The sequence below is a fragment of the Oculina patagonica genome, chromosome 4 (assembly GCF_052425735.1).
Source record: "Oculina patagonica isolate OP01 chromosome 4, crgOcupat, whole genome shotgun sequence".
Lineage (NCBI taxonomy): Eukaryota > Metazoa > Cnidaria > Anthozoa > Scleractinia > Oculinidae > Oculina > Oculina patagonica.
The window spans coordinates 21,964,951-21,980,424 of NC_135761.1; the positions used below are offsets into that span (position 1 = coordinate 21,964,951).

At 38.5% G+C, this 15,474-nt stretch overlaps 1 protein-coding gene across 1 annotated transcript; it reads left to right on the forward strand.

Moving 5' to 3' along the window:
• Positions 1 to 11,419: 11,419 nt before the first annotated feature.
• On the forward strand, positions 11,420 to 13,023 carry LOC144648245 (uncharacterized). Its single transcript, XM_078507863.1, has 4 exons — positions 11,420 to 11,570; positions 11,829 to 12,186; positions 12,438 to 12,635; positions 12,952 to 13,023. The coding sequence occupies exons 1-4, from the start codon at positions 11,521 to 11,523 to the stop codon at positions 13,021 to 13,023; spliced, it is 678 nt and encodes a 225-aa protein (XP_078363989.1). The 5' UTR covers positions 11,420 to 11,520.
• Positions 13,024 to 15,474: the final 2,451 nt, after the last annotated feature.

The window sequence follows — 15,474 nt, forward strand, 5'->3', positions numbered from 1 at the left end:
TGGTGGCGACGATTTCGCCATTCGCGTCCCAAAAACGTGAAAGTTGTAATAGACGAACACCACTTTAAACGCGGCACTCGAAACGGGAATCCTATGTCACGTCCAAACAGCGATGTTCCCAACGCGGTCATAGAAGATGGATTTGATCCCATCCATCGGAACAATCTCCCTCCGATGAAACCCCTGCAGTCTTACTTCCCCAGGGGCGTCCCTTCCCCAACGAGAGACGTCTTGCCAGAGGAATCACTGCGGAGTTTTTTTTACCAGGGCTCTGGGTACCCGAACAACTCGCTATGTACCTCAGGAGACCCTGAGAGCGATTCAGAGGCAGATGACAGTTATGTAAATGTTAATATCATGGCAGACATGTTCAGAAATTGCATGACTCCCTTGGTCCCTTTGTCCACACGACGAGGTCATTAGAGAGTAAAATAATGGGAGTCAAACATAACGAGTATAAACACTAGCACTTTGCCTTGGCCTGGCACATTTTTCTCTGCACATACAAACTTCTCTTAACTCTTTATGTTTATCAAAGATCTAAAAACTTCTTACTGTATTAACGAACAATGGCCGGGACAAGCTATTTGTGTGTGTGTGTTTTTTTTAATGTTACACGGAAAAGCGCGAGAGCCTATCAACCACCGTGCTCTGGAGGTTTGATCTTCTGGAAAAAAATATTTTCAAGTAAAGAACAGAATTCTTTATTTTAGCATGGTACAAGAGAAATTCTTCCAAAGAAAGTACTGGAGAATGTTCTCAAAGCAGTAAGAAGAAGGTTTTGCAAAGATCTGAAGAGAAGAGTCATAAGCAATACGCCTTTATGTTAAATAGAAGACGAGTTATCATTTTCAATCATACGACAAAACTTGTAAAGCACGTTTTAAACCTCTATTATCTTCATTAATAAGTAGTCATGCAAATTGCTAATAAGGATAAATACATCAATAAGAATAAGGATAGATACATTAAATCCAGGATAAATAGTGAAAGCAAAACATGAAAATGTGAGAATTAAAAAATCATTTTAGATCAATATGGTGTAATTGATGGTGAGGTAGATCTGTTTGAATATAAATAGCTTAAAAGCTGGAAGAGGCGTGATGTAAAAAATTGATATGAAAGCAATCGATTAAACACAAGCTTAAGGAGCGACAATGTTTAAAATTCAGTAGATGCTTGAAAATATGATAGGCTTTATCACGTGTGGAAAAATGTCGGGTTGTTTCGCTGACATAACAGGCTTCAAAGCTCGCACATGCAAACTTACAAACTACACATGCACGCGAGCAAAGCCAGCCGTGATTCGGGTCTTTCGATTCACGCCAAACAACTACAACTTATTACAACTGGGTAGTAGATAGTGTGGGCTGACAATGATGCCTTTTTTTTTTAGCAAAACAACCCCTTTCCATAAGATCTTGCTGAAAATAGAAAAGAAATCAATGAAATAAAAATAAAATCAACAAGACTGCCACTAAATTTTATTGACATTGCAAGCAATTAAATAACCATTTTCCCTTCATTATGTTAAGTTTTGCCACTTTATTATCATTGGCGTTCATTAAATTATTTTTCACGAAAGAACCCCAACGTAACCCTCGAAGGAGGGAGAGTAACAGAAAAAGCATTCAATCAAAAATAATAAAAAAGTCCGAGAAATAAAAATATTTCTCAAACGCTCTGTCATTATAAAAATCCGGACGAAAAACGTTTTTTCTTCCTTTCAACTTAGCCTCAACGAGGAAAATGAGAGACGTGTTTATTGATGGGCAATTTCTAACCTGACCCTTACGCCGCGAGAAAAATGACGCCTTATTGCAAGTGAGGAAATTTCCAAACCTGTGATTTGGAAAATGCAACCAACAGTAATTCTTGTGAGCGATGTATAATGAGACGAACAGCGTAGTCTCGACAACAAAACAATCTTACGATTTAAAGTGAAATTTGGTGCTATCATCTTGAATTTACCTAAACTTTATCAAAAGAGCACTTTTCCACAGTGCAGCAACATTTTGCTAAATGTTTAATGCAAAAATGTACAATATTTCACATGGGTGAAGGCGCATAAGCCAACATTTGGACTTGTTTTATACTTTTTCCTGAACCGATCCGATTATTTTTCTTCCTGCTCTTCATATCCTTACTTTTGTTAGAATACGTTTTGACTTAATCATTGGAAAAACCTGAAAAGGGGACCTTAATCAATTACAGGTTTATTGGCTTCTTTACGCACAGGTTTTGCAACAAAAACGGATCGTGTTTTTAGGAACTAATCTTATCTAAGACCAGCATATTAAGCTTTTACTAGATTACATTTCATATGGAACTCACTTTATCATATAGCAGTATATTAACCACGTGCTAGATTATTACGTGTTACTTTTTTGCCGCGTAGGTTTCTTTTTTTCTTTCTAACGTCGTGAGTTCCTTGTGGAACTCGTGTTATGTAAGGGCAGTATATTGACCTTGTGCTAGATTATCCTAACTTACTTGCGTGTTTGGATTATTCGTTCTTACTTGGTTGGTGAGCTCCATATGGAACTCACTTTCAAGTTAACATAGATCAGAATATTAACTTCGTGCTAGATTATTTTGTGTTACTTTTTTGCCGGGTAAGGTTACTTCTTTGTTAAGTAGTGAGTTCCATATGGAACTCATGTTATATTAGGGCAGTATATCGACCTTATGCTAGATTTTCATTTTCTTACTTATTTGCGTGTTTGGATTACTCGGTCTCACTTGGTTTGTAAGTTCCATGTGGAACTCACTTTATCATAGATCAGAATAATATTTATTAACCTTTTGCCCGATTATTTTGTGTTACTATTTTGCCGATGTGTCGTCTTTTTACTATCATAGTCCAGTATATTTACCTTGTGCCAGATTATTTTTGTGTTACTTTTTTTTTTGCCAGGCGGGAGTCTTTTTCCTTATTTTACGACTTGTGAGTTACTTGATAATTCTCTCTTATTTGGTTGGTGAGTTCCTAATGGAACTCATGTTATCTGACGGCAGTCTATTGACCTCGTACTGGATTGTTCTGTCATTTTTGATTGGTGAGTTCCTTATTGAACTCATGTTATCTTAGAACAGGCTACTGACCTCGTACTAAATTATTCTGTCTTACTTGGTTTGTGAGGTCCTAATGGAAATCATGTTAACTGACGGCAGCCTATTGACCTCGTACTTGATTATTTTGTCTTATTTGGTTGGTAAGTTCCTTATACTCATGTTATGTCGCGACAGCCTACCAACTTTGTACTGGAATTTTCTGTCTTGTTTTGTTAGTGAGTTCCGTATTGAACTCATGTTCTCTGACGGCAGCCTATAGACCGCACACTGGTTTACTCTGCCTTATTTGGTTGGTGAGTTCTTTATTCTCGTGTTATCTCACAATAGCCCATTGACGTCGTACTGGAATTTTCTGTCGTGGTTGGTTAGTGAGTTCCTTATGGAAGTCATGTTATCTGACGGCAGCCTTTCGACCTCGTACTGAAATTTTCTGTCTTATTTGGTTGGTGAGTTCCTTATGGAACTCACGTTATGTGACGGCAGACAATTTACGTCGTACTGGATTATTCTGTCTTACTTGGTTGGTAAGTTCCTTATGGAAGTCATGTTAACTGACAGCAGGCTGTTAACTGAAGACAGCCTAATCACCCCGTTCTTCATAATTCTCTCTTATTTGGTTGCTGAGTTCCTTATGGAACTCAGGTTAACTGACGAAAACCGAGCACCAATGCTGAACCCGCGACAGTATGTATTTTCTACTGGTATGCAGTCAATACAGTTTATTAACAGGTTTTTGGTTATTTATTTCGCTGTGTATGACACGCCGCTTGGGCGTGTCCCTTGGGTATCTCTGATTGGTTTGATAAGGTATTTATAGACTGTTCAGAGTTGTTCAGTCCTCTCGCTTTCGCATTCCATGCTGACATTGAAGTTGTAAACCCGAAGTTGTGAGTAATCCTATGGTTGCAGCAAGAGTCTTCAAATCCAGAGTTAGTCAATTAAGTGTCCTCCCTGTTCAAGAATTACCTGTCGTCCTAGTTCGGATAGTCAATTAGAATTCAGAGGAAAGTCGAAAATCGACATTGAAGCATTGTAGTTTAAATTCATAGTAATTATAAGCTGTTTGAGTTGAACGTTCGCTCAGCTAGAGATCAGCCTGGATAAACCGTCAGAAGTCTGCAAGCTGGTAACGGAAGGAGGACAGCTCACAACGACGCGGCAGAAGGCGATAAATCTCGCGGATAGAAGCAAAGACGAGTGGTCGGCTCTACATGTGTACGAGTCGGACGAGCTTGCTTGTCAGAAGATGCAAAGAGAATTGACTGTCGGCCGAAAAGAAGAAGGCGGATTCGGACGCTAATTTCGCAGTATTCTCAAGAGGTTCTAACCAACTAGCAATTTAGCCTTCTCGCGGTAAGATCTTATATTTTTTACTTTGTGATGTCTCGCGTAGGTTGGATTGCCTGAGCATCCAACCATCATTCCCTTGGTGTGCATTTTTTGCAGTATTGAAGAAGAAAATAATTTACGTTCGTTTGAGCGTAGCGAATTAGAACGTAAATGTATTTTCTACTGGTATGCAGTCAATACAGTTTATTAACAGGTTTTTGGTTATTTATTTCGCTGTGTATGACACGCCGCTTGGGCGTGTTCCTTGGGTATCTCTGATTGGTTTGATAAGGTATTTATAGACTGTTCAGAGTTGTTCAGTCCTCTCGCTTTCGCATTCCATGCTGACATTGAAGTTGTAAACCCGCCCGCCCGCCCGCCCATTTCGTTTTTTTTTTTTTTTTTTTTTTTGTTATCTTGTCTTATTGATTGCTTGTCAATTTTATACATGTTTTTTTGTCCGAACAGAATGTGTTGCAGGTGTTAGTTTTTATTTCAAACAGCGGACAGTGGGCTAAGGACTGCAGGTTCGGAAACTTTTGCAGACTGCAGTAAAACTAAAGTAGTTGAACTTCCCATTAATTACTGGAGCAGCGCCGCTTCCACTAAGCCCGCCGGCATCAGGAGCACGCAATGATGGGGCATCGAAATGATATTGGTAATGTCGATCTGTTTGACGAATTGAATGAGGTAACACAAAAATCAGATATGAGCGTGAAGTTTCTACTAGACCAGGTGTGTTGCAAGTTATTAAAGGGCAGTCTGGGAAGAAATATTCATTTCTGTTATTTTTAGGCGTCTCAGAGATTATTGTATCAGTTGTTTTAGATGGGTTTCGTCTTCCTTTCAAGAAGATTCCCTCAGAAATTTTTCAAAAGCTATGTGTCATCTTTGCATCATTCTGTATTTGTAGATAAGCTATTTATGGCCTTTACATTTTACCGGGTTGGCAGAAGTTAAGGCTCCTTCTTATATGGTTTACCCTTTAGTGTTTCGAATTAACCCTATGGAAGAAGAGATAAACATTTTTATGAACAAGGATTTGGGGGGGAAACGGGAATATCACTTTGCCCTATTCTAAAAGGGAGTATTTATGGTTTTGTTTGGTCCAAGTGGCTATTACCTATCACCTATATAGCTATTCACACCCTGATCATCGCACATTTATATTGTTAGGTTTTCGCTTGCTTTTCGTTAGGTGACGCTTAGTTTAGGTGTTTTTCTGTTTACTGTATTTCCATTTGGGTTGGATCTTTATTCCATGCCTCAAGTCGCTCGAACTGAATATTGAAGGATTTTAAGGGGGTCAACATTGTTCTATTCCTGGACGAGGAGAAGTTGATCCATATTGATTATTACTCTTGTGCAGTCTTAGATTCAGTTTACGGAAGTTCAGATTTATTTTTTAGCTATGGCGGGAAGTTTTAGTAGACCCTTGTTAATTTTCGAATGGTATAGTATAGAACACTATCTATAGAACAATTCCTATTTTGGATAGACGGTTATTTTTACTTCGCATTTCTGTATGTCTTCATAATTGTTTCAGAAAAAAGTTTATGGGGAATTGTTTAGCCTGGCTTGGAGGAAATTTGTTTCCATTAGTGTAGTATTTGAGGACATTTCCCGAATTATGACTAGTTATTACAACAAGGACATTGAGGCTGCGCAGGATTACGATTTCACTAGACGTTTACTTTGGCCCAATTTATTCTCTAAGAAAACATGTTGAGTATTGAAGTGGACTGGACAGGATGAATTTGAAAAGTCATTATGGATTGGCCCGTCTTATTGTATTGTTAGCTCAGATGCTAGTGCCACAGAATGTGGCGTCCATTTAGGTAACAGTGAACAAGTGCGCCATAATGATAACTGGGTGCATGTATACACGTTTGTGGTATGACTTGTCTGGAAAAGTTTTTGTCATTTCAGCAAGGCTCTTATGTTAAGTTGGTTTTAGATAGTTGTTCGTTTGCAGAGCATTACATTCGAGTAGCACGAAGTTGAAGTTTACATGTTATAGAGCCCAAAATTTTCAGCTCCTATTGACAGCGGTGTCAAATTGTATGCTATGGTTTCCCGTACGGAGCTCGTTGTGAGGATTATAAAGTCGCATTATTTATACATAAATGGTTGACTAATTACAACTCATCATGTTTTCAAGCATTGAATATGGGTGGGAATCCCATATAGTGGTCTACTTTGTCAGTTTGGCAACAACTAGGTATGTTTTCACTTTAGTTTTTGAAATCCATGCAGGACTTACGGAGTGGATTTATTAATTCACTAGGTATTCACTGCTCGTATACATGCGAGGCCATTACCACATTTATCGTCCTGTTCTGGACCTCGTCTCGTTTTTACCTAAGCTTTCAGAATAATTGCTCGTTTTGCAATAGATGGCAAGCTGTTTATAGTCTTTATAGCAAGAGTGTACTGGAACATCGGCGAAATACTGTTTTACTTCGAGCAGATTCTTTCATTTCAACATTGGTAGCTGTTTGTATAAAGTTTTCGCTGATTACAAGACCGCTGGGCCAGTTTCTATTTATGTTTGGTTAAGATTGATTGACGTTATCAGAAAGGAGGCGCTGGCCTGACTTTGGGACGCTTGTCCATTCACTCATCGATCAGAAGGAGGCGCTGGCCTGTTTTTTGGACGGTTGTCCATTCACTCATCAGCAAGGAGGCGCTGGCCTCATTTTGGGTCACTTGTCCGTTCACCTTTCAGAAAGGAGGCGCTGGCCTGATTTTGCAGAGCAATTTGCCTGCATTCAGCTTATGTTAATTTATTTCAGTTTATGTGATCGCTCGCTTCCATGTAGGTTTATATGGATAAAAATGCCTGTCACTTCTCTTTTTTCTTCATTATAGATGTTAACTATTCAAGGTTATCAGAGGAGCCCCCAGCTAGCAAGAAACCAAGCACGAAGGACGTCCTGAAGTTGTTTATGAAGGTTACTTCACAGCAAAAAGATATTCAAAAAAAAAAAAAAAAAAAAATCGTCAAGTTCTTTATAAGATGCGGTATCTTGTCCTCATACTGTCTCAGTTTAGGTTGTATCGCTTTACAAGCCGCATGCGCATCTTACGTAGTTTCAAGTCTTATGCTGCTTTTATTTTTATTCATGTCCGCATTATCATTAATTATTTGGCCGGGTAGCTCAATTTGAAATAGTTTTTTAATAGCGGTTCAGCGTTTGTTAGGGTGTTTATCTCTGCTAATAAAATCATCGATAAGTTTGCTGCTCCATCAACAAGCCTGAAGGACTTGCGCTTAGCTTGCATATGTTTGTTAGGTAGCGAAAGATTCTTCGAAATGATGTATTGAATAGTTTGTTACCTTAAGCTTAGCTTTTGGCATTTTGGCTGTTCATTCTAGTTATTTGTTCCTTACGTACATGTGGAAATCTACTGATGTTTACAGTGAAGGGACTAATGTTTAAATTAAGAGGTTATGTAACTATATTATCTCGTCTCAACAACCGCTTAACATTATTGGATCAATAAGTTTTTTGTGGTTTTTCAATACCGTCTAGCAGAATGGTACTAAGCTGTTGTGCGCAAGATGTAGCGAGCTGTTGAAGAACTGTAAAGGATCTTGCTCTGAGAATTTTATTGTCATTGATAGCATAAGCTCGAAGAAGCTACATCCGTGGTTAGAAGTAGCGCCAATTTATCACAACGATTACTTTTATTACATTGTACATATAATTATTTTGAAATAACTGCTCACCTTATCCTAACTGATTTAATAAGTATTTTGGTACTTCTATTTTTTCTGGTAGGCGTCAACATTAGCTCTAAACGTTCCTTTTTCACTGTATGAAATGTATCAATAAATGTCAGCTTGGATTGCCTGAGCATCCAACCATCATTCCCTTGGTGTGCATTTTTTGCAGTATTGAAGAAGAAAATAATTTACGTTCGTTTGAGCGTAGCGAATTAGAACGTAAAATTATTTACAGTATATTTACCTTTCTGTCCGGGTTTTCTGGATCTCTCGCGATCTCTTTCCCGTCGCAAATCGCTTAAACCCTGTTTCCTCGAAGTTAAGTTTACCCTGCTCTCGTTTGTAGTCATCGGCATAACAAGGAGCCAAAATAAATATGTTTGTCTCAAGTTCTAACTTTCAGACTAGCTGAATAGGATTTAAAAATACGTAGTAATTTTGAAAATTTCTTTGCCAAGAGACCTCACACTGCAAAATTATTTCGCGCCAGTACTGCGCGAGTTGTCAAGACCTTTCAAGATCCCGGATGTGCGCAACACCGTACGCCGTACGCGCCCGCGAGGCATGCCGCTAGCCATGATGACCATGAAAACTCGGATGCATAGGTTACCTATTTTATTTCATGTGTTTTTTTTTTTTCATGTGTTTTTTTTATGGGTATGGTGCTCCGCTCTGCGGCCCTTACGGGCCGCTAAGGAGCTCCGCTATAAAATGGACGACAAAAACGGCATTTAAATAGTTGTGTGCAAACCTTAAAGTGCCTATCACCCTTATCCAGTAATATTATTTTTCGAAAGTCTTTGTATTTTTTAAGCATTTTACGAAAAAATAAATCGTATTCTGTGTTTCTTCATTTTTTTATCAGCCGAGCAAAATCCTCATTTTAAGCCTATTTTCCGCCATATTTAACAAAGAAGGGAGCAATTGGGAGACTGGGTACTAACTTGCTTGTGACGTCGACCCGGTATCTCATTCACGATTCATCACTCGATTTACTGTAGTAAAACAAGGGAAAATATGCCGGGTAGATGTGTGGTAGGTGGTTGCTCCTCAGTTCCAGATGTTAAAAACGGTATAGTTCTACATGCTATACCGTTCTTAGGCGATGAAAGAGCTGAAGCTAAAAAAAGAAGAAAGAAATGGGTCGATTTTGTGAAGGAAAAGCGAGCCAAATGGAACCCGACTCCCAACTCTTCCATTTGCTCAAAGCACTTTACCTAAGATGACTATATGCGTCGCTTCACCTTCGCAGACAGTTTGTCAAACAAACCGATCATGCCAAGGTTAAAACGGGACGATTTAGGTCCAACTGCATATCCAACCGTTCATGCCGAAGCAGTGGTAAAAAAGCCAGTTGTGAGTGAGAGTGCCAAACGTCGTCTTGAGCGAGCGGTACAGTATCTTGCCCAGTTTCCGGCCACTTTAGTTTGTAATCGCTATAACTTCTCATTTATGCACGGAAAGTTACTCATTTTTTGTTCAAAGACAGTTCATTTACTTACCTTAAAAATGTACAAAAATTGGTTGTGCACGACAAGTATTAAAGAAATTATGCCATTTTTTGCAGAAGTAGTAAGTTGCCCAGTTTCCGGCCAGGTGGTCCAGTTTCCGGCCGTCGAACTAAAACACATTTTCCCCTACAACCGCTCGACTTAAACCGACTTGTAAGTCCCTTGACAAACGAAAAGTAAGTTTCAATATCAGTTTATTCTAATTTGCTTTCTCGCCTGCCGTTTTATGGAATATTTCCTCGTCAATGACCCGTTACCTTTTCTTTCGCCAGTTTCGCTTATTAGGATGCATTGGCAGTGTATACATATAAATGTTGTAGTTTATCACGCTATGCTTGCTTTAGCCGCTTTTGTACTCTTTGCTAGATATTCATTTCATAAATTTCTCGAGCAGGAGATACTAAAATTCAGTTATTTCACTTAATAAAAATGCTTTTGAACAATGTGCTACTTGGTGGCCGGAAACTGGCACAGCGAGTCCAAATCTTTGTTAAAACTCTGACTTCTGAAATTCAGAAACAGCTGAATTCTGGCTTGTAATGACAGAACCCCTAATCACTTTCATCTTTAATCTAAATTCTGTCAAAAAATTACGAAGCTTCTCGAAAAGTTTCCTACGAAACGAGCTCTTTGTTTATGTACGGTAGCTTTGATGTGCAGTGAAAAGCGCAAAAATTAGTCGCCTAACGTTTACTCGCGTAAACAAAGATCGACCTTGCTCGTCCGTTTCTTGACCAAAAAGCCTGCCAGAACCATCAATTTGTAGCGGAAATGTTCCTTTTTCTGTAGGAAAGCTTCGGTGGACGAAAATAAAAGATAACTACGAAAATAACCGACGAATGTATTTTTTGGCCGGAAACTGGTACCGGCCGGAAACTGGGCAACAGACTGTTAAGCAATGTTTCTGTCAATTGTTTTTAACTTCTCGATTCATTTGTACAGCCACTGAAATTTCCTAAAAGCATTAATCAAGTCTTTAATTTCTTTAGACGCTCAAGAATGCAAAAAGGCGTATGGAGAGTTTTACAACAACTCATGATCAGTCGGCATCTTCCACGTGTAGCGGCGAATTACCGGCAGTACAACCGGAAGAGCCAGAAGTCCTAGAAAGTCCAGAAGCGCTTGTTGACAACAGCTTCATAGCAGTCGAACAATGCGACGCAAATAGTGTGACTGAGTTTCAGTATTCGGTAAGTAACTTTGCAGTGTTTTAAGGCCAATCTGCTACTTTTTGCCCGTGTATTACAATCGGACGCCGAGAAATTCGCCTATGGGTACTTTCTAGGATTTATGCCGACTACTAGGGCATGCAATCAAGGTTGAGTATATCATTTACATGTAAAAGTTTGTGGATATTTCGTTTCGAACTTGTGTTTCACAGTCTGTTTTCTTACTTAGCGTAAGCTTGTATAATAATATTAGTGTGTATTTTTTATACATATAGAATCAAGAACAATCAACAGTTACAGCTTCCATGCCAGAATGTGTTGAATGCAAGAAGTTGGACAAACGAAACCGGGTGCTGAAAAACCACCTTATTACTGCAAAAACCAAACTAAACAACTGCAGACTGGAAATAAAGAAACTTAAGAAACAATTGGAGGAAAACAGACCAGGTATTTTTTTGTCATGTATTATTATTTTTCATCATGCTGATTAAAAGTTTAAGCTTATGTGAAAAATAGCTACAATAGTATTCCTTTTACAATTTTTTATTAATCAGGAATAGATGTCCCACCTGAGAAAATTTTTGATGACAATGAACAACATAATGATGAAGAAAACGAACATGAGGACACTGAAAGTTTACCGGATGAAACAACAGAAGAAGAACCTGACTTTTCTTCTGATGGATACTATGAACCAGAAACTGACATGGACACTGCCTCGGAGCATGAAGAAGACCTGGATTCTGCAGGCGACAGGTGAATTTATTTGTTTTCTATTTTTGTTTTCCTTTCAGCGATGGTTTTCAAAAATAAGTATACAATTCTAACTGTTTACCCAAGTGTATTATATTCTGCTTTCACACATTAAATACAATGTAGTTGAGAGAATGAAATCACCACCTCCCCCCTTTAATAGAATAAAAAAAAACACATTGAGGTAAGGGATCATGAGTAAATTTTCGAAATATTCTGTTTTAAAAATGTCTGTTTTGTCACTTTTCCATCCCCTTGCAGAGTGAATATCAATGACACCAATCTGCGCAAGCAACCCAAATTTATAGTATTCCTGTCTCAGCTTCTTCTCCTCTTCAAGTTTTGCCATTCTTGCAAGTCACATAATCCACTCGTAGAAACAAGGCAAGTTGGCACAATGGCTGTGGTTACCTCCACCTGTACAAACACAAGCTGCGGCAGAAAGGACACAGTTTGGAAAAGCCAGCCAAACATGCCTGGTACTAAGATGCCTGCTGGAAATTTCCTTTTATGCATGGCAATCCTACTATCTGGCAGCTCGGCTTCAAAAGTATTGCAGCTGTTTCAGCACATGGGAGTAGCTTGTTTTTCCCTGAAGACATTCTTCAAGCACCAACGTGTAAGTTATTCATATAAAGATAATAGGATGCAATCCCAATGCCAATTTATAATCTCTGTCAATGTCTACTTTCAAGAAGTAACCACAGTATTGCCCCCACTGTCAGGCCACCTAGATGAAATGGCCAAGGAGGGGATTCCCCGTTTATTTAGTTATTTTAGTGAAAGAGGATAATGTGAGTGATAGTATTGTGATGCAGATCGACAACTAGTTTTACAATCAAACCAGGAATTATTATTATCCAAATCCAGGAAAAACTGTTTCCAGCCGTGCACTTGTACTGGAAGTCATACCAAGAGAAACTTATCAACAAGTTAAAGGAGTTGGGTCAGCCACTGGTCATAGCCGGAGATGGACGCCACGATAGTATGGGGCATTGTGCTAAATTTGGTGCATACACCATATTTTGTTGCACTTTACCCCTCATCATTCACTTCTCCCTTGAGCAGGTAAACATGGATAAATTGTAATGACCCTTTGACTTTCGGACACAATATTTTTTAGCTGATAAAGCTTGTTATATTTTCCTGGTGAGAAAACAATATTGCATGCCCAGGTTGCATGTTGGTTTTAAATCTGTTTTATAATAATGTTATATTCTGAATTTTTCTTCAATTTAACATTTAAAAAAAAAGCTTAATTTTTATTTTCCCCTACACCATAATTCAGGCAACCAAATAACAACAATAGGCAAAAAAAGTAATGTGATTTTATTGTATCAAGTAGATAAAACTTGTACAGGAATGCATCCTTCTATATTTGTAGAGGAATGTAGCAGGAAATAGCCCAGCAATGGAGCTCCTTGGGTTCAAGAACTGCTTACTTGAATTCCTTTGATTAATCATTCAGTACGAGGTCAACAGCCTGTCCTTAGATAACATGATTTTTATAAGGAACTCACCAACCAAGCAAGACAGAATAATCCAGTGCGAAGTCAATAGGATGTTGTCAGATAACATTAGTTTTATAAGGAACTGAGGAGAGAATTAAGACCGAATAATTCAGTACGAGGTTAATAGTCTGTCCTAAGATAACATGAGTTCCATAAGAAACTCACAAACCAAGTAAGACAGAATTATCTATTACGAGGTCAATATGCTATAGTAACTAACCATGAGTTTAATAAGGAACTCACCAACTAAATGAGACAAAAAATCCAGTGCGACGTCAATTGTCTGCCGTCAGATAACATGAGTTTCAGTTTCATAAGAAACTCGTCAACCAAATAAGACAGAGAATTCCAGTACGAGTTCAATAGGCTGTCCTGAGATAACATGAGTTCCATAATGAACTCACCAACCCTACAAGACAGAATAATCTGGTGCTAAATCAATAGGCTGTTGTCAGATAACATAAGTTATAAAAAAAGCTAAAAAGCGAATTAAAACAGAATATTTTAGTACAAGGTTAATAGCCTGTCCTAAGATAACATAAGTTCCATAAGAAACTCACAAACCAAAATTAATAAGACAGAATTATCCGGTACGAGGTCAATATGTTGTCGTCACATAACATGAGTTCAATAAGGAACTCACCAACTAAATTAGACAGAATATTCCTGTACGATACCAATAGGCTGTCTTCATGGTCAGATAACTTGAGGAGCATACAGAACTCACCAACAAAATAAAAAAAAAATAATCCAGTACGACGTCAATTGTCTGACGTCAGATAACATGAGTTCCATAAGGAACTCGCCAACCAAATTAGACAGAAAATCCCAGTACGAGGTCAATAGGCTGTCCTGAGTTAACACGAGTATAAGAAACTCACCATGCAACCAAATAAGGCAGAGTAATCCAGTACGCGGTCTATAGGCTGCCGTCACATAGCATGAGTTCCATACGGATCTCACCAACCAAACCAGACAGAACATTCCGCACGAGGTCAATAGGCTGTCGTGATATAACATAAGTATAAGGATCTCACCAACCAAATAAGACAAAATAATTCAGTGCGAAGTCAATAGGCTGCCGTCAGTTAACATGAGTTCAATAACGATCTCAGCAACCAACTAAGACAGAATAATCCAGTACGGGATCAATACGCTGTCGTCAGATCAGGGGCACCCAACGGAATATTTCGTTAAAATATCTGTTCGGAAGACGATTTGAGATCTAGAATTTTCGGAACATTCATTGTAATTTTTTTTGCTTGCCTGCCTTTCCTAGGATTTTCGAATATCTAAAAAATGGTATAATTGTTCATTTTTAACGGATTTTTTACTTAAAAAGGTCACCTAGAATTTTCGGGAGCCTTTCTCTGGCTGGAATTTTCGAAAAGGTAAGTTTTGATCCCTATAACTTTCGGATCACTAGACTTTCAGCTAGGAAATCCGAACAGATAAAATTTTTTTAGGGGATAAAAATATGCCTATATCTACCGTTTAAATACTAAAATACGTTCAACGGTGCTATCTTTAAGTGGTTTTGAACTATATTCTCGATGGGTGCCCCTGTCAGATAACATGAGATTTATAAGGATATCACCAACCAATTAAGACAGAATAATTCAGTACGAGGTCAATAGCATGTGCATAAGCAACTCACAAACCACATAAGCTGTTGTCATAAGCTGCCATCAGATAACATGAGTTCCATAAGAAACTCACCAACCAAAATAAGACAGAATAATCCAGTACGAGGTCAATAGCCTGCCCTCAGATAACATGAGTTCCATGAGGAACACACTAACCAAAAATGACAGAAACTTCCAGTGCAAGGTCAATAGGCCAATAGGTCAATAGGCTGTCGTGAGATGAGTATAACGAACTCACAAACCAAATAAGACAGAATAATCCAGTACGAGGTCAATAGGCTGCCGTCAATTAACATGAGTTCCATAAGAAACTTACCAACCAAACAAGACAGAACAATCCAGTTCGAGGTCAATAGGCTGCCGACAGATAACATGAGTTCCATAAGGAACTCACCAACCAAATTAGAGAGAATTATCAAGTACGATGTGATTAGGCTGCCTTCAGTTAACAGCCTGCCGTCAGTTAACATGACTTTCGTAAGGACCTCACAAACCAAGTAAGGCAGAATAATCCAGTTCAAGGTCAATAGGCTGTCGTCAGATAACATGAGTACCATAAGGAACTAACCAACCAAGTAAGACAGAATAATCGAGTACGACGTCAATTGTCTGCCGTCAGATAATGTGAGTTCAATAAGGAACTCACCAAGCAAATAAGACAGAAAATTTCAGTACAAGGTCAATAGGTTGTCTTGAGATAACGTGAGTATATGGAACTCACGAACCAAATAAGACAGAATAATCCATTAC